General features: G+C 41.1%; 1 protein-coding gene across 3 annotated transcripts in view; it reads left to right on the forward strand.

Annotated features, from left to right (window-relative positions):
* The window catches only part of ANO6 (anoctamin 6), a 202,198-nt gene that overhangs the window by 144,093 nt on the left and 38,190 nt on the right, over positions 1 to 19,915 (forward strand). For all 3 annotated transcript variants that reach the window (XM_082666609.1, XM_082666610.1, XM_082666611.1), the window contains 4 exons: positions 3,592 to 3,697; positions 7,803 to 7,863; positions 16,801 to 16,943; positions 19,109 to 19,186. In XM_082666609.1, the coding sequence (XP_082522735.1) occupies positions 3,592 to 3,697; positions 7,803 to 7,863; positions 16,801 to 16,943; positions 19,109 to 19,186 (388 nt within the window). The remainder of the gene's footprint in view (positions 1 to 3,591; positions 3,698 to 7,802; positions 7,864 to 16,800; positions 16,944 to 19,108; positions 19,187 to 19,915) is intronic.

A 19,915-nucleotide genomic window follows, 5' to 3' on the forward strand; every position in this document is an offset into this window, starting at 1 on the left:
TGTGAGACAAGACACTATAAAACTCCTAGAGGAAAATATAGGCAGAACACTCTCTGACGTAAATCGCAGCAATATCTTTTTTGATCTGTCTCCCAAAATAATGGAAATAAAAACAAAAATAAACAAATGGGACCTAATTAAACTGTCCTTCCTTTTTTGAAGAATAGTTCTGCTGGATATAGAATTCTTGATTGACAGTCTTTTCCTTTAGCACTTCGGTGATATCATCCCACTCCCTTCTGGCTTTCATGATTTCTGTTTAGAAATCAACTGCTTGTCTTACTGAGGAGTCTTAGTACATGTTGAGTCACTTTTCTCTTTCTGCTGTCAAAATTCTCTTTTCTTGTCTTTTGACACACTGAGTCTGATGTGCCTATGTTTGGATATCTCTTAAGTTTATACTACTTGGAGGTTGTTGAGCTTCTTGGATGTACAAATTAAGGTTTTCATCAAATTTGGGAAGTTTTTCAGCCATTATTTCTTCACATATTGTTTCCGCCCCTTTCTTTCCCTCCTTCCTTCTGGCACTCCTATTATGTGTATTGTTGATGGTGTCCCACCCATCTCTTGAGGCTGTGTTCATTTTTTGTCATTCCTTTTTCTTTGTGTTTCTCAGACTGGATAATCTCAATAGACCTAGTTTTAAGTTAGCTGACTTTCTCTTCAGCCAGTTCATATCTGCAGAGGAACCTCTCTAGTGAATTTTTCATTTTAGTCATTATTGGTCTTTTAAATAATTTTTATCTATTGATATTCTCTGTACAATGAGATGGTCACATACTTTAATTTGTTAAGCATGGTTTCTATTCGTTCTTTTTTTTTTTTTTTTTTTTGCGGTACACGGGCCTCTCACTGTTGTGGCCTCTCCCGTTGCAGAGCAACAGGCTCCGGACGCACAGGCTCAGCGACCATGGCTCACGGGCCTAGCCGCTCCACGGCATGTGGGATCTTCCCGGACCGGGGCACAAACCCGCGTCCCCTGCATCGGCAGGCGGCCTCTCAACCACTGCGCCACCAGGGAAGCCCTCTGTTAGTTCTTTAACATATGTATAATTGCTTATTTATGTCTTTGTCTAGTAATTTCAGTGTCTGGACATCCTCAGGGAGTTTCTATTGACCTCTTTTTTACCCTGTGTTACGGCCAAACTTTTCTGTTTCTTTGTGTATCTTGTAATTTTCTGTTGAAAACTGGGCATTTAAAATATTGTGGCAGATCTGGAAACCAGATTTTTCCCCTCCTCAGGGTTTGTTGTTGCTTCTGTTGTCATTGCTGTGCTGCTGCTATTTATTTAGTTATTTTCCTGAGCAAATTCTGCAAAGTCTGTATTCTTTATCGTGCATAGCCGTGAGATCTGTGTACAAAAGCTTAGTTGTCAGCTAATGATTGGACAGTGATTTCTTTACATACTTGGAACCAATCATTTTTTTGAGCCTTTGCCGAGTGGCTCTGTGTTTGTGTGTTGGAGAATGCCTTCAGCCCTCCAGCAGGCAGTTTGCAGCTCTTCCTTAGCCTTTACTTCTTGCTTATGCGAAACCTCAAGGTCAGCCAGAGTTGAGAGATTAAGGTTTTCTCAGGTCTTTGCTGGTCATATGCACTGTCCACAATTCTGGGAATTTGTTGGAGGTTTTTAACCCTACCCCCACCCCCAGAACATCTCATTTCGCAGTTTTTCCTTCTAAGTTTTCTAGTCAGCATCTTGTTAGTCTCCGTTGGTGTCACTGCCTCAGGCAATTGTAATGTTAAATAATTCCTGCTAATTACTTTCAACAGACACTCTGGGGATAGGGCTATTTGCACAGCATGAGCTTGAGATAGGTCAAATAGTGACAACTCTCTGGGGATGGGTTTTTTGGTAACTTCAAACCACTTCTGCCCCTTCAGTGGCTGCTAGGCTACCTTGGTTGTGAGACTGTTGGTTTTAAAGGCCACCATGAAGCTGAGGTTATGGGGATGGCAATAAGTCAAGTTAAAGTTCCCCAAATTTTATGGAAAAGATTCAGCTATTTTTCCTCAAATAAGCACCCCTCAGACTGCTGGAAGACTTTGTTTAATTTCCACAGTTCTGCAGAGGTTAATTTTGACAGATTTTGCCAGTGTCTTTGCTTTATAGAGGAGCAAGTTTTCCAAGATCTTTACTCAGATATTCTAGAAGTGTTTCTCATGCCCAGTTATATTTTACTGAGTTAGTTGCAGGGCCAACTAATTCTGCAACTCCAGTCCCATTCACGTAAGAGTCCATCTGCATGGCTTCTCCTAGAGCGAGCAGTGTGTAACCTGTTGTTAGTTTGTTGGTTTTTTCTTACTAATTTGTAGTAGTTTTAAAAATACTCTTGTGAGTAGTCCTTTGTCATTTTTACATGTTGCAAAACTTCTACCAGTCTGTGACTATCTTTTTTCCCTCTCTTTATGGTGTTTTAATGAAGTTCTTACTTTTAAAAGATTTTGAGTGTATTAATATTTTCCTTTATGATTTAAGCTTTTTGTCTCATTAGTAGAATTTTTCCTTACCCCAAGGTTATCTAGATAGTCTTTTAAATTTAATTTTCATTGTTTTTTTAATAAGTTGGTACTATTGCATTTTTATTTTCCACCTGGAATTGATTTGTATATGATAGGATTTTGTGGTTCAACTTCACCTTTTTCTGTGATATTCCATTGCAGCAGCCCTATTTATTCAAACATCAGTTCTTACCTTACTAATTTGCTGGGCCTACCCTGCATGTTCTACATCAGTTTGGGTGTATACAGAGGTCTCTTTCTGAACTCTTTATTTTGTTCTCTTGCTCAGTTTTTCTTAACCTATCCCAGTAGCACCTTGTTCTTTAGGAGATGTCTTGAGTGTTCTGAGGCTTTGCTCTTCTATTCAATTTACAGCTCATATAAAGGAGAAGTAACATCTTCAAGTATTGATTCTTCCAAATTGTGACCATGATAATGTACCCAATTTATATAGGTTCTTTACTCTCCCAGAACAGTTTTATCGTTTTCTCCATATAAATTTCATACATTTTGAATTAGATTTTTATACCTAGGCTCTTCATATTTTTTAAGCTATTGAAAAATGGTGTTTTAAAAACTGTTGCAGGTCTTTAGAGACACAGTTTCTTTTTGTGACCCTATATATATTATGTATACTGATTTTGTGTCCAGAAAACTTACTAAACTCATTTATTCTCACAATTTATCTGCAGGTTTTATTGAGTTGTCCATATAAACAGTTATGTAATCTGTTAGTGATAGGAGTTTTCTTCCCTTGCCATTCCTCCTATCTTTGTTTTTTTGTTTTGTTTTGTTTTTTTTTACTTACTGTGCTGGCAAGGACCTCCACTGAAAAGAAGGGATGATAGCAGGACCCATCATCTTGTTTCTGATGCAAAGGAAATACTTTCACCATTTTACTATTAAGTAGAATGGTTTTTTATAGCAAGATTTTATCAGGTTAATGAAGTTCATTTCCATTCCTAGTTTCATAAGAATTTAGTTTAGTTTTCTTATCATGAATGGATGTTGGATTTTATCATGCTTGTAGAAAGAAAGTCCTGTTCATTAAATTTTTTAAAAATTAAATTTTATTTTTCTCTTTTCTTTAGCAAAGAAGTTTGTGATCCTGATATTGGCGGCAAGATCATAATGTGCCCTCAGTGTGATAAGCTTTGTCCATTCTGGAAACTCAATGTTACTTGCGAGTCCTCAAAGGTATTTTTTTTCCCAAACATTTACAAGTAATGAAAGATGTTTTTTCTTCTAAAAATTTTAGTACAACATAGTGATTATAATTTTTCCCTCTGAGGAATTTAGAAAGGTTGTCAACTAAATCTTCATTTTGAAAGATAGATATAAAATGCATGTGTTTATTCCTTGTTTACAAATAATAAATTGAAATTAAAAGCCTTATCTAAAATCTCCTGAAGGGTCAGTGAGGAACTGTGGAATTGAAACTAATTTAAGTATTTCAGGTAATCAAAGCAGAAATCTCAAACCTGGCTTATCTCATAAATACTATTTAATAGGTTTACTATTATAAGTATTTTCCTTAATTCAAGTGAATGGAAACCTGAAATCTGTACTTGTGTTTTCCCACTTTGAAAGTGTGCTGAAACTCTGCTTGGATTTTTAAAGACCTTGCTGGTCAGATTTAGACTGTATTTATAAAAATGCATAAGAAAGGTTTTGTCTGCAAATGGTAACAGCTATTCACTTTGTCTCAAAACATTCCCACAAAACACATCTGGTTCCCCTTATACATGCAGATGATCTTGAGCTATATGACTTCTTAAAATCCAGGAGGTTTAGGAAAAGCACTGAGACTGGAGAGAGCTTACTGAAAGGCATGCCAGAAACGCCAGACAGGAAGAAAGATGGTCTGCTTGCTTCAGAGAGTTTTCCTGACAACTTTGATGTTTGTAGTAGTCTCCATTGTCTTGATCTTTCCTCTGTCCCCTAGTTCTGCCGTGAAAGTTTAGGAATCTTTATATGACCTCAGAATATTCTGATCTACTCCGTGTAAGTCTTATTTTAACTGAATACACTGCTAAGATAGTGATGCCACTTTATAGTCTATAGTTTGCAAAGTTCTTGTAACTATATCATTACTTGACACACAAAACAGCACTGTGAGACTGGCAGAACAGGTGTTACGTCCATTTTACAGATTTAAACACTGAGGATCTGAGAGATTAAATGATTTGCTCAAGATCACCCGCCTAGTAACTGACAAAGCCAGAAAATGATAGCAAATCTGCCTTCCTTGCTATTACCGTGTTCTTCAGTGGCTGACTGTAGTATCAGGCACTCTACTCTCAAACTGAACTCTATGTTTGGAAAATTGTTCCACCCCTTAATTAAGGTGATTGCAGGGTATTGTCAGCACATGGATTTCTACACTTAATTTATGAATTAAAATACATTTCATTTCCCACCCCCCTCAACCAACACAAGTTTCAGACTATAAATATCTATCATAGATCACTCAAAGTAAAAGACTTGGAGCTAGTGAGAGAGAGAACCTGCCTTCCAGTGATGTTGACCCATACAGGTCACTAGTTAGTGTGTATCCCCAGGCACTGGATTTAAGGCAAGTGCCGACAATAATACCAGAGGCAAACTGCACTCCACAAAGTACAAATGGAAATTCCATTTTCCTTAAGAAATTATTTTTCACACACCCAACCCACATCTCTTTTCTCATATCTTCTGCTCCACCTAGCCATCCTTAAGCACATGACTTTCAAATATGTCCCTGTGTACATTGTTTTTTTCATTGTTTTGGAAAAAAATGAATCATTCTCTTCCAGTTTCCCCAAAAAATCCCTTGAGTCTTGTCAGAGTGATTCACAAAGGGAGGGAAGCATATAAAAGAATATGAGTAAAAGAATGAAATGAAAAAATAAGGTAAAAAAGGAGAAAAAGTGAAGCACCTTTTCATGCTTTTCTGCTTATTGGTTAATTCAGTCATTTCTTCAATTATACATTTTTATATTCATTTCTTTCCTTTTGGAAAGAGATGGCGTATTCACTAATTGACATGTATGCCAGAATTGTTAACAAATTAGAAATAGAAATAGAAAATCAGGATCAAGGAAATGAAGAAACAATTATGGAAGTAATCAGGATTAATACTGTTCTTGTGACTGAGCATTAAATAAAGTTCTTAGCTTTTAGCTGGCAAGATAAAGAGGAAACATGGTTATGGTGTAATATTTAGTTCTTTGAAATACACGATTATAAAATTTTGATTTTGTTCCTTTGCAGGAAGAAAGCATAGCAAAAGGTCACTTTTCTAGATTCTAACTGATTCCTCTGCTTAAAATCATCATGCCTGCGTATACAGCTCTCTCTTATTTCCTGCTCCACCTGACTAAAGCAGTATGCTGACTCGTGGCCGCTGTTAACACAGCCGGCTTTCCCTCTCTGTGCCATCCCGCCAAGCAAGCTAAGCTAAGCTTCTTACCAAGAAAGCTCTTTGCTTATCTTCTTCCCTACTTCCTGCCTCCATGTTGCTCCTGGGGCACGGAGAGCAGAGAGGCCAGCCAGCCGTCTTCTTCTTTCTCTCCGTTCCTTGATCCTTACACAAGTGGCAAAAATGGTAACTTCCTCCAAGCCACCTAACTCCCTCTCATAAGAGTGCAAGGCACATCTCTCGTCTTGAGCTAGGCAGCTGGGGTGAGCTTGGCATTAGCAGTAAACTTGCCTTTTCTTGCTGCTCCTTTTTTTTTCCCCCCTCTAACATTGACAGATGTGCTTCCAGTGGCTTTTTCTCAGCATAATAGGATTTTCTCTTTCTGGAGTGAGGGTGGAGGTGTCAGGGCAGATAGGGAGGTATCAAATAGAGGTTTGCATTGATTCCTAGAAGAAGAGTAACATTGGATAGAATCTTCCAGAATAACATTATAACACGCAGAAATGTTTCTCTTAGGACTTTTCCTGCAATAATTTTCAATAAGGGATAAGGTATGACATTAAAAGACAGCTTGGAAAAGATAGTTCCATAAGAGTCAAAGCTAAAAGACTTGAAATCATGTTCCATAGAGTCCCAGGAGTAGAGGAAGAAATAGGTGGGGAGCATTGTTCCCCAGACGGATCACTCATTTATCAACTTTGTCTTCCTTGAGCTGGACTTTTGAGAGGAGTAAGTGAAAGACAGTTCGGGACTGTGCTTTCCGCTCAGGGTATATGTGGATGACTGAGGGCATCTATATGCTTTGGAAAAAGGATCTATAAGAAGATGGGTGGGTGGATATTATTTTACAAAAATAACATAACTTATATTTTTATGTAGATGAAAGTTTACTCATTTTATATCGGTATAAAGGGCAACATAGAAAGAACCTTTAAAAGAGTTGAGTTTTTCTGAGAAGCAGATTTGAATTTTCTCTGGCACTGGAAAGTTTGCTATTCATTCATTTATTTATTTGTTTATTTTTAGCCTATAGCTTCCTTTTCTACCATGTCTTCTTTACTTTTCATAAGATCTGTTATAAAGTTGATATTATGTTTGCCACTTTTTCCACTAACTTAATAGACCTTTTTTAGGAGATATAACAATGCTCACTAATGAAAAATCGGTAACTAATTGGAAGATCTTCCAGGAATTCAGAGAGGGAGATAGACTATTTTTATACTAGCAAAAAGGGGAAACTTAGCAGAACTAGTAAATAGAGTATGTCATGTATTCCTTCATGATCATTGTACCCTTTGTAACGTCAGCAAAAGCATCTGTGCCTCCTTATCCTAAAGGAAGCTTCCATCAGCGATGGTAGAAAAGTCATCATTGGATTTGAGGAAACAGAGCTGTCTCCTGGGGGAGAGCCATCTCAAAGTAAACCCCAGCTTTGCGCTTCTCTTAACAAGAAATGCAGGAATTCAGGAACTTGCCCTCTGACGAGGGTTGGATAATCAGATGCAAATCATAAATCTAAAAGTTGTTTGGAGTTCATTGTATTCTTAGGGCCATTCTATTTCCTCAAATTCACTATCATAGTCCATAAAAAGAGGCTGTTATTCAAAAGTATGTTAGAAGCTTTCAGCAGCGTGGGATCTTAGCAGCTGAGCCTATTTCTTTATCATGATATGGAAAGATTCCATTGGAAAATGTACTCTGGTAAATACAGCAGAGGCTGTTGGCTTTCAAGAGAATGAGAAATCTCATCTGTAAGTATGTAGTAGATATAGTGATTGTCAAACTAGTTAACAGCTTTAAAAGAAATTCCCAAAGTGTAGCATATACAAAGCAGTTCATATTTGCTGAATCCTAGTAAGTGAAGAACATGATTCATGTACATGTTATTATTGTATTTTCCAGAAATTGTGCCTCTTTGACAGTTTTGGAACCCTAGTCTTTGCAGTATTTATGGGGGTATGGGGTAAGTTATGTCCATTTTTTTCAGTTTCCTTTTGCCTCTTAACTAAAAACAAACAAACAAAAACCTTAAGATCATACAAGTACCGAACTAAATAGCATTATATGGTTTTATATAGGTGATTAAGGTAACCCACTTGTAGTCCCTTGGATTGCCCAAACTTCATCTCCCCCCAGACTCCATTTATAATTCTTAAGGACATTGTATCAATTACTGCGTAAAAAACTACCTCAAAATGTAGTGGCTTAAAACACAGGTTTATTGTTTCTCATGATTCTCTGCGTCAGCTGGGAGATTCTCCAGGCATAGTTCGCCAGGAGGGGTTGGTCTGTGGGGCTCAGCTGGGCTACCTCCTCTGGGTCTACATGGTGTCCCATCCTCCAGTGGGCTGGCCCAGGATTCTTCACATGGAAGTTTAGGGTTCCAAAGAGAAGCAAGACAGGAGAAGCGCACTCCAGGCATTTTTTAAGCCTGTGTTTGCATCAAGTTTGCAAATGTTCCATCAACCAAAGCAAGTCATGGTCAACCCAACAACAATATGAGGAGGTGGGAGGACTGCTCAAGGGCTGGATACACAGGGGCATGATTCACTGGGAGCCATTATTGTAATAACCCTCATAGCTGTGATCCAACCTGACTTTCAAGGGTTTGGGGTTCGGGAAAAGCAGCAACACAAGGATTACAGGTAAGCTTTCTTCTTTATACACTTCTATATGGGTATGTGCTGCTACTCTTATAATAGTAACATTCTGTTTAATAAATAGAACAGATATGATCCTAAAGAATATAATTTGTTTATAGAAGGTTTAATACTATATATTATTTATTTTGAATAGCCTCATTAATGTAATAAGGCAATTATCATTTTATTTAAATACAGACTTTCACATGTTTAATTGATGTAACTGTTTTACCATAGAAGAAAAAATGTCCACTTTCCAAGATAAATGCATTTCCAATTTCATTGTGTAAGTAAGGGGGAAATAGTGTTCAGGGTGTAGATAGTTGGGGGAAGAAACAGAACCAAGTCTTTTATTTTGGAGAAGACAGCACATCAACACATGCAACTCACGTATAGATACAGCTGTTTACAGGTGTCCTCGGTGATATTTCTATTTTGCAGTGGTTGTGCCTATGAAGGGTCCCCAAATGAATCACAGAACAGACAGGCCAATTATTTTGGACACTTTTAAGAGGTATTAGTTGCCACTGCTGCATAAACTCTAAGGAGGCCAAACTTACCTAATAAGTCACTCTGTCGTTCAGACATTTAGCATGTTTTGGCTGGAGGCCAAACACTAGCTAATATTTGACACATGGGAGACTAAAGATCAAAGTCATATATTAAGATTCTCTGTACTCCTCCACTGTAAAATAATCTTTTTTTTTTTTATCCCCGGTAAGAGGGTGGGTGCCCAACACTTGGGTGGGGTCAGTTTTAACTATGGCGTAAACCTCAGTCTCAGCACTGGTTCATAATCTATAAAATTCTAACACATCTATTGAACTCCATATACTAATGGATGCTGATAGCCCTAATTAAAAGAGACTTTTAAAATAAAGCAAAAAATACTAACTTTGGCACTGGAAAGAAGAACTTCAAGGTCCCTAGCCCACCCTGCTTTCTGTGATCATTAACTACACCATGCTTATAGAACTGACAGACACATTGAGCCGCTGCTTTTATTTCATCAGATTGTAGAATGCAGAAAACATTTCGGCCCTGCTCGTAGCACCATATATGTATCTTTAAGGATATGTATGTATGATGAAGTCTTTATTTTAAATGCCTGATATTGCTTTTCTTGTTACCTCTGCCTTATGAGAACTACTGCTGTGAACCTCATTACAGAAAGCGTGCAATTGCAGAACTGAAGTTTTTCATATCACCATCATCATATTCCTGCAGCATCTCCCTTGTGCCCATATGTATGTGGCAGAATATTTTTCTGCTCCATAGAAAGTTGAGGGTAGAAAACCTTTTCTAATAAATATAGCACAAATCATGGACTTACTTGAAAAATATCCCCCCTTGTAGGCCAAAGCATTCCATCTACTCACACTGACTCCTAAGGTCCTAAACACCAACTAACCACGATTGAAGTAAAGGTTCTGAACGTATCCTCCCTCCCCATTCCTTGTTGTTTCTTACCTACTTCTGTCTAATGCTCCCTGCCAACCTTTTGGCTGCATGACTGCAATTTTTAATTTTCACCTTTGAGTTCTAGGCTGGGCCTAGAGATTTACCAGACCACTGGCTCATAAGGAGGAGTGGGGGGATTTCAGGAAGCCTTCACCCTAACTAGCTGCACTTGGAGATCAGAAAATGACTCTTGCGACTGTTAGTTTGAGGTCTCTGCTTCTCCAGCTGCATCCATACCAGCAAAATAACACAGTGTCTATAACCACCCTTGCTTCCATTCAGCTGCATTTCTGATTTAAGTGACACACAGATGCATATGATGGGCATTTTTTTTTCTTTTTGCGGTACACGGGCCTCTCACTGTTGTGGCCTCTCCCGTTGCGGAGCACGAGCTCCGGACGCGCAGGCTCAGCGGCCATGGCTCACGGGCCCAGCCGCTCCGCAGCATGTGGGATCTTCCCAGACCGGGGCACGAACCCACATCCCCTGCATCAGCAGGCGGACTCTCAACCCCTGTGCCACCAGGGAAGCCCACATTTTTTTAATATTCTTTTCCATTATGGTTCATCACAGGATATTGAATATAGTTCCCTGTGCTATACAGTACAACCTTGTTGTTTTTCCTGAGAAATGTATTTTCCATCTCATAGTCTTTCAGTTAGGAAGCTAGAATACAGGCTGAGCAAGCTCATCTGCCTTGTCTGCCTTTGTGAGTGAAGAGGCCTGACTAGTTTCAAGGCCCAATACAATGTCTCAGCCCTTCAGCAGCAAACTCTTAAGGCAACCAGAATGCTCCCGTCTACCAGGGTGTGCCTCGTCCTTAGACATTGCTGGATACAGCCACCAACGCTGTGTATTGGGAAGCTTCTTCATCTGATGCATATTTTCTTTCGCTGTTTAATGTCCTGATTAAGAGAACAAGCTGGTTTTGATTCCCAAGGTCCTAGGCAGCCTTCTCTCTTATTATATATTCGTATAGGAGTCCCGTCTCTCACCAGTCAGCTAGAGCTGCCTGGTGTGTGGCTTGCCAGAGAATATAAGTGCGGAGTTCCCCACCGGAGTCCGGCCAGTTGTTTTATTGCAGGAAGAGAGAGAGAGCAAAAGGTACAGAACAGGAAATTCCTGTCCGGCAGCACAGTCAGCCCAGGTCCCGGTGCTTTCACTCTGGGACGCACAGCACTGAGTCAGCAGCCATGTAGCCCAGGAATACTCCAGCACATTGGGTGGTTATGCTAGGCCCTCAGGGTCTTTCACGGACCCTGCAAAGTTCTTGGCTCTGTGAAATGAGGAACTGAGCAACTCCCACCCATTCCTACAGCTCCCAGGGTTTGTGCCCCTCAAGGTTTCGAGGATTTGCTTACCCAATCATTATGTTTCACCAGGCCATTTCTACGTTGCATGGCAGTTATATCACCTCCCACTCAGAACTCCTCAATTTCAGGATTTGGCAAAAGCAGTCATTTTACCCTTTATGTTCAAGTTCAGGGAGGAAGGGGAAGGGTACCGCTGTTCCTCCCCTATAGCACTGATTAGAATTGTTTCTGTTGCTTTTTGTGAGAAGAGTAGTTTGATTTTCATAAATCATCTCCTGTTGATACTGTTGCTAGATAGATACTGAACATATAAATGGCTGTTACACTCCCATTTTAAAGATGTGGAAAATGACACTCAGGCAGATTAGGCAAATTACCTGAGGTCCCCAGAGACAAAAAGTGACAAGCACAGAATAAGAGTTCTGCAAATAATTTGGTTGTCGTCAGTGTTTAGATCAATGACAAAATGCAATGTATAGTAATAAAGTTGTAGCAAACTTTTAGAAGGATGCAGAGATATTTATTTGATATAATTGCACTGCCTTGTGTGGGGTTCTGAAAAATGGGCTGGAAAATGATGGTTCCACATCCTTGGTCCTACCTCACCTACACAGGTACAGACTCTTCTTTCTGTAACAGGAATAAGAAAGCCCCAGCCTTCCAGCCTCATGAGATCAGTCCTGTTTGTTTCATCTCTGCGTACCTGTAGGTGCCAAAACACAGACGGACTTTCATGTCTTGCATCACAAATTCTTTTAAAAATAGATACGTTTGAAGATACAAATTCGTGAAAGTAAGCTGCTTTTTTTTTAATAAAGTGAAAATTTTTCTTTACTTAGCAGAGGAGGAAATTGAGGATTTTCTTCATTGAAAATCAATAAAAATTTCAAAAACATCTGTATGTCTAATATTTCAATTAAAATGACAGAATTTAGAGGGATTACAGAAACACAAGGAAGGTATCCAAAGTGGCTTTAGAAAGCTTTTTCCAGGCTGGGCTCATAAAGAGGCTATTAATGGAAAGACACCCACTTCTTTAGGTTGGAAAGGGCCAGTGGTTTCCTCTGATGTGCAGTCCTAGTGCTTTGAGTGAGTTGTGGGGTAGGACGGTATGCATGATGATTCCTCAGTCTGTCTATCCTGAGTAGCTCCCAGCAGTCAAGGGGCTAGAGCTGCCGCAACCTTACCCATCAACAGTCACATCCTCATCTCAGCTCATCCAGGCCCACGTGACTGGCGGAGCAGCGTGTGGTGGACAGTGGATGGTCGGGCATAGCAGGGAGCAGTGGGAATCAGCTGGGCCCTCCGAGTGGATGATTCCATCCTTCAGGCGTCCCAGGTGATAGAGGTCCTCCAGTCCCTGGGATGACTTCCCACAGTACATTCATTTAGCTAATACTTATCCAAGTGCCTGCTGTGTGCTAGTGTTTCCCCTGGGAACGATGCCAAATCCCTGCCCTCAAGAAGGTGACATTCTAGTGGGCTTGATAAACAACAAACGCGGAAGCAAATATAGGTCAGGGTGCATGAGTGCTATCCATTTTGAAGCGCACAAGTTGAGGTCAGCATAGGGCATAAAGTGTGCCCTTGCGGACAGAATGTACACTAGCATTGGACTGATTTCATAGTTGCAGAGGGGGGACACAGAGTGGAAAGAACTTCATGGGTGGAAGGGGTAAGGCAGTGTTGGCAGTAGAATTCTCAAGTAAATTAAAAAGTAGGGGTCTTCTCTTTGATGGGGATGCATGGTATTTATCAAGGAGCTGTGAGCCTAGGGGACTTTGGTAAGTGGGTGGCTTCCTATGTATACTGTGCCGCTTCATATGCAGCCCAAGGAGAGTTGGCTCATTCCCCCAAGCAGGGGTCTCTTTTCAGAGTATCTGCCCATGCAGCCAGCATGGGTCAGGTGGGAAGCAAGAACAGCCAGATGCAGCTTGGTCCATAGTTACCTGCTGCCCTCAAGGCTTTCCTTCCACGGATGCTTCATTTCCCCCTGGATAGAGGCAAGGGCATGAATGGCTGGGCAGGTTCTCAGTGGTGCAGGCATCACTCTCCATACTGAACACTCACCAGCAGGGGCCCTTTGTGTTGGCTATAGTATTGGCTAGATGAGGCTGTAGGGTAGCTGAGCTGTGGCACCATGCTTCCATTCCCACAAAGAGGGCTTTTTTTTTTTTTTTTTTTTGTGGTACGCAGGCCTCTCACTGTTGCGGCCTCTCCCGTTGAGGAGCACAGGCTCCAGACGCGCAGGCTCAGCGGCCATGGCTCATGGGCCCAGCTGCTCCGCAGCATGTGGGATCTTCCCGGACCGGGGCACGAACCCGTGTCCCCTGCATCAGCAGGCAGACTCTCAACCACTGCGCCACCAGGGAAGCCCAGAGGCCTATTTTTGAAGGTTCTGGTCAGGAGTCACAAATGCTCTCTTACCCATAAATGAGGAACAGGCTCTTTCACTTTGGGAAGCCCCCACAGAAGGGGAAAGAGGCCCGTCCTGAAAGCAGGAGAAGCCAAGTCAGTCCTGCTGTCAGAGGTCTGACAGATGAGTCAGTGCGGTTTCTCTTAAAAGTTGTTTACTTAGAGGATTTGGAACATTTGGGTGACCTGAGAGTGTCAGGAAATAATACCCAAGGGCTTTGTAGCTTTCACTCTCCAGTGTTAATTCATCCCCCTGTAGCTGTCATGCAAGGAGATGGAACTAGGTGGACTACAGGCCATCACCTCCGCTCCCTGATGGGGCCAGTGGATGACAGTGTCAGCTGCAACTTGGGGGGCTCTTGGGGGCTGGACATCATTCCTATGTAAAGAGGCCAGGAAGCCTCACATAACTCCCACACTGGGTTTCAAAGTTCCACAGGGGGACTAGCTGCCTTCCAGTTCCCCAGCCAAGTAGGAGACAGGAAGTGGCCTCCCCTACTAACTGTGTGCTCTTTGCATCCACTGACAGCAGCGTCTGTGGCAGAAAGCTGAGCTGCCGCCTCTACTTGCTTCTGAACAGCAGGTAGTCACAGCAGTGGCATCGTGAGGGTTAGTGTACCCACAGAGACAGTGGTGGGATGGAGGACAGTTACTAGCATTGTGTCCTGGAGGAGCAGTGTTGGAGTCAGACGCTGGGCAGGCACGCAGTGATGGCATCTCAGCAGAGTGGGTGCCACGGGGCAGAGCCCACAGAAAGCAAGTTATGGAGCAGGTGGCTTGGGCAGTGCCGCATCGTAAGAAGGGCTCGGGCTCTGGAGCCAAGGATGCCTTGGTTTGATACCTCAATCCTTATCTCGGGCAAGTATTTGAAGTTTTCTGTGCCTCTGTTTCTTGGTGTCCAAAATGGGGATAGTAATAATAGTTACCTCAGAGGGTCATGAGGGCCTTTACAGATGTTGTGTCATTAAGCTCACAACAGCCTATGAGGTAGGTTCTATTTCCCCCATTTTCCATGCCGGGGGGGTGGGCAGGCAACAGGGGCTCAGGAAGTTGAAGCACTTTAACCAGTAGTCTTACATCTAATGATTGTCAGAACCAGAATTCGAACTTGATTCCAAAGTCCAGATTATCTCTGGGAAGTGGGTGCTTTGAGCATTTCCATTGTCCTTGCCGTCTGGGAGCATTGCGTTCATGTTCCTCAGGGCCCATCCCGAGCTTTCTCCCATGTCTCGGGCTGCCTGCAGCGGGGTCTGCAGGATTTCAGGGCAGCTGGTCTTTGCTCCGCACTCAGAGGCTCCCTGTTCTCTACAGGTTGATTCACAGCCCTGACTGCTCAGTAGAGCTTTCCAAAAACAAAAAACAACACACAGGCCCACTCCAGACCAATAAAATCAGAATCTCGGGGGTGGTGCCTGGGCTCAGTATTTTTCAAAAGCTCTCAGTGCTTCACGTGCAGGCAGGGTGAGAACTACCCCTCCGTAGCTCCTTTAGTGAGCTCATCCACTCATGCTCCAGTTACCACTGGAAACAGGAAAAAGTCTCGGCTCAGCCTAGATCTTTCTCTGGAGTTCTAGACTTTGACCTGCCTACCCGGGTATCTCCCCTGTGGCCCACAGGCAGCTGATCAGAACCGAATCAGTAATCTTCTCTCTCAGGCTTGCTCCTCTCCCTGCCCTTCTTATTTCAGGGAATGGCACTAGAATTTAGGACATCACCAAAGCCAGAAAGCTGGCGGGCATCCTTGACCTCTTTCGCCCCCTTCCATCACACCTGCGTGCAATCTGTCAACCTGCTAAAACGCCGTCTTCTCTCACCTCCCAGCTGAAGCAGGCCTCATCGTGGACCTGCCAGTAGGTCTCCCTGCCTCTAGTCTCTTTCTCGACTTCCTTCAATGTCTCCTCCGCCTTTAAGGCACACAGAGTCCTTCGTGATGTGCCCCTGCCATCTCTCCACCTGGCTGTCCCACCCACCTCACCACAGCCTGTGCTCCCTTCCAGTCTGTTTGCAGCTCTTGGAAAGTACCTGGGTCTCTTTGGTCTCTTGCCTTTGCACGCACAGCTCCCTAAGGGGAAATGGCCTTAACATTCCACTCTCACCTGATCAGCTCTAAACCATCGCACAGCTCACCCCAGTGGTCCCCTCCTCTGAGACAGCCTTGTTACATTGTGGCTCTGTGTGCCCAGAGCACCTCATGCTTACTTTGATCACAGCTGTCTTAAAAGTCCACTGTAACTATCACTTCACTGTAATTCCTATACACCTAGGAGCTCCTTGAAGCAGGCACCATACCTTTTTTTCTCTTTATTCTCAGCACATAGTAGAGACTCAAAAATATTTGTGGATGGAACAGTGTTTATTCCAGAATTTCTATATAGGAAGCGCTTAGGGGTATCAGTCTGATTGGAAGAAGGGCCTAGGGGATTTACCCTGAAACCACATTTTCAATGAACATTTAATGTTGTTTTTGTCTAGTATTTGAAGTTACAAATCTTGAAAAATAATGATTTCTAAAAATTATTTTATCCATACTTTACACAAGATTGAGAAAAATACCAGTTTTCCACATTTAAGAATGTTGTTTTAATTGGGGTGACTTGGGTGGTAGAAAACAAAGATTTGGGGACCACTGAAGCATTCTCATCCCTGCACCCCCAAGCCCTTTGGAAGGAAGAGAGGGAGAGGGATGCAAGGAGGAGCAGACTAAAGGGTGGACCATGAACTGCTTTGAATTATAATAGTTGCTTGTGTTGTTTTGTTGGCAATAATGTGTTAGGAGCGGATGCTTTAGCGGTAGACACAGTCAGATGCCTTCTGACCATCCCATTACCACCCTTCCCATGACCTATAGTCTGTTTTCACAAGTTGAATAAATGATCAACATTTTCCTTTTAAAAAAAGCATTAACTCATTTTTCTCTCTTTTAAATACTAGTATCACCTATAAATAAGTAAAATTAGATTTTATTGACCATATACACAAGTGTTGTGGATAATTCATAGTATTCAGTACAGATTTCTGAAGCATCAGTCATCACTGAAGACCCACATGATGCTGTTCTCTCTTTGGTAGTTACCTTGTTTTTGGAGTTTTGGAAGCGGCGCCAGGCAGAACTTGAGTACGAATGGGACACGGTCGAGTTACAGCAGGAAGAACAAGCCCGGCCAGAATATGAGGCACGGTGTACGCATGTGGTGATAAATGAGATCACTCAGGTAAAGAGTATGTTATCTAGATGCAATTCAGTCTGTGTATTGCAGGGGTTCTCAACCTTGACTGCACACTGGAATCACGGAGTAGGGGCGGGCGCTTAAAAAATATTGACGCCTGGCTTCTGTTGCTATATACTCTGATGGTACTCAGTGGCCAGGGGTGCCTTCTGGCACAGGAATTTTTTAAGCTGCTCTGGTGATTTTTAATGTACAGCCAAAGTGAAGGAGCACTGCTAAGAACAGTAGGCACAGGCGATAAATGTGGTCCCTTCTTTCATAATAACAATAAAAATGAAAAAAATTAAAAACCTCTGACATAAATGTATAAGAAAAGATGCGTTGATTTGTGTCCTTTCACAGTACCAATAAAAATTAGACTCTATGACATAGATGTAGAAGGAAAGACATTGGTTTTCATAGTTGATTCTCAGTGTTTCACATGGTCCTTCATTATTACAGCCACCTTTTCATCGTAGACCAGCTCCTTTGTCTTGCACGACGCCTCGGTCACTGCTCCCCCTTCTGGTTGGTACGTGCACAGAGTAGGGTGACTCATCCTAAAATCAGAGAAAGGATGAAGAAGGGAAACATCTGTTGAGGCCAAACTATATTCAGGCCCCATGCTAGGCATTTAATCTAATTGGAAAGGTAAACTTGCTGCTGTTACTGCTGCTGCAGAATTAAAAAATAAAACTATATAATGTCTTTGTATAAACATTCCAAAGCCAGTGAAAGACAATTTTTTTAAATCATCTGCATTATTGCCTCTTTCCATCAACACAGAAAATCTGGAGCTAATTGTACTTGTAGTCATCAGCATAAGGACAGTAGGTTTTAAATATGAATAACTCTTGGAAAGAAAATGCTTTTATCAAAAGCATCTGAAAATGTCTCCAACCATAGACTTTATAAATTGACTCACAGATTTACAGAATGTTGGCAGTAAAAGGGTCTGGAGGGAGCAGTTCAACCTCCTCATTTTATAAATGGAAAAAAATGAGGTTCAGTTACCCAACAGAAAGCGACATTTGTCTTTTACAATGTAACAAGTTTTAAATAATCCCCATTATGAATCGTTCCCATTGTTTAGGACGAAAGATGGGGGTCAAAGCATGTGTTGGTAAAAGATTGTACATAATGAAAGCTGAAACTTAGACAAAATCAGATGTTCATAACGTTTTTGAATACTGAAAAACAAAAGCTTGTTATTGGCAACATACTGAAGAAAAGACATTTTAGAAATTTAAATCTGTCCATTTTAAATTTAAAATTGCCAACTAATAAGTTAAATTTCCCTTGTAACATTGCTTGTTAAAAAATTGAAGATGAAGGTTCATTTCTCCTTATCATTCTTTCTCATCTTACCTTGATTGAGAACACATCCTCAGTGTCTAGAGAGGCCAGCAGTGTGGTGGTGAGGCCTTGGGAACAAAACTGCCTGAATTCACATCTGAACACAGCAAGTTACTAGCTGAGTGATCTTGAACAACTTGTTAGGTTCTCTGTGCCGTAGTTTCCCCAGCTATGACACAGGAATAAGAAAGTTGCTTCCTCATATGATTGTGGTAAGGATTGATTGAGTTAATAGATAGAACCTACTTAGAATAGCACCTGGCAGAGAGTAAATGCCATGTCCTTGTTTGCAGCTATAATCACACTGTTGATTTCATTTCTAGAAAAATCTACATATATTCATATAAACTATAAAATGGAAACTCTAAAACTTCACAGTTATACCTAATATACCTAAAGGTCAACCAGAAAACACACATTGGCTCCCTAGTACTTGCAGACATCTGTGAAACTTTCTGTCCTGCACAGACTCTGGGTTCTCACTGCAGTCACTTCTAAAATCTAAGACAAGCTCGAGAATGGTATTGTCAGATACCCAGACTCCTGAACTCAGATCGTGGCAGATAAACAGTTTATTATTCACATTTGCATTTTCAAAAACTATTACGAAAATGAACACTGAACACGTTTTGCTGTATGTATGTCTGAAATTGTTAACAAGCAAACATGCAAGTATGAGTAAGGAGGCTGTGTCTGAAAACTAATTGTTTTTAAAAATTAAGCCTAGGATTCAGTGACCAATTAGGAGAAAAATCATTTCGTTGGAGGAATCCCTTGATTGACTAAACTTCTTTTTTTTTTTTTTTTTTAATTAGGAAGAAGAGCGTATTCCCTTCACCACCTGGGGAAAGTGTATACGTATAACCCTCTGTGCCAGTGCTGTCTTTTTCTGGGTAAGAATCTGCCACAGATTTTTCTACTGTCTAATTTTATATGTTGAGAAAACTGAAAGTCGAGCTGGAAACTGTGTAGTTTCATAGAGAAGATTGTTCCCAGAGAACAGCTCAGCCACCACATGGAGCAACTCTCAAGGTTTCACAATATCTTCTGCTGCCTGTGGCTCTTCGAGCTCCTTTCACCTCGTTTGTTTAAATCAGATCTGTGGTTCAGGAGTTTCAAGTTTCTGATGAAGAGACCAGATGGGAGGCATCAAGAATTCTAAAATTGCCAAGAGTAACAACTAATATAAAACGTCTAGGAATAACCTTAACAAAAAGATAATAGGAACTATTAAAAAAAACATAAAAACTACTGAAAGACATAAAAGAGGCCTTAAACAAATGATTCTAGATAAAAAGACAATGTTTCTAAAATATCAGAACTTATGAAATTAGTTTTGGGTTTATTATGAATAAAATCATATTAGTAATATAATAATAAGTAATGTAATGAGAGTTTTATTAGCTCAAGAACAGTCAGCTCAGAGAACAGGACATGAAGCCCAGATATGGACTCACTAATAATTTAATATATGAAAAGGAAGGCATTACAAATCAGGGAGATAAGTAAAGATCATTCAATAAATGGTAATGGAACACTCGTTAGCTATTTGGGAAAAAAGAAAAGATTGAAATCATGCTATGAACCACATACTGTGATAAATTCCAGAAACATTAAAAAAC

Source organism: Grampus griseus (genome assembly GCF_964374135.1).
Source record: "Grampus griseus genome assembly, chromosome: 11".
Taxonomy (NCBI): Eukaryota; Metazoa; Chordata; class Mammalia; order Artiodactyla; family Delphinidae; genus Grampus; species Grampus griseus.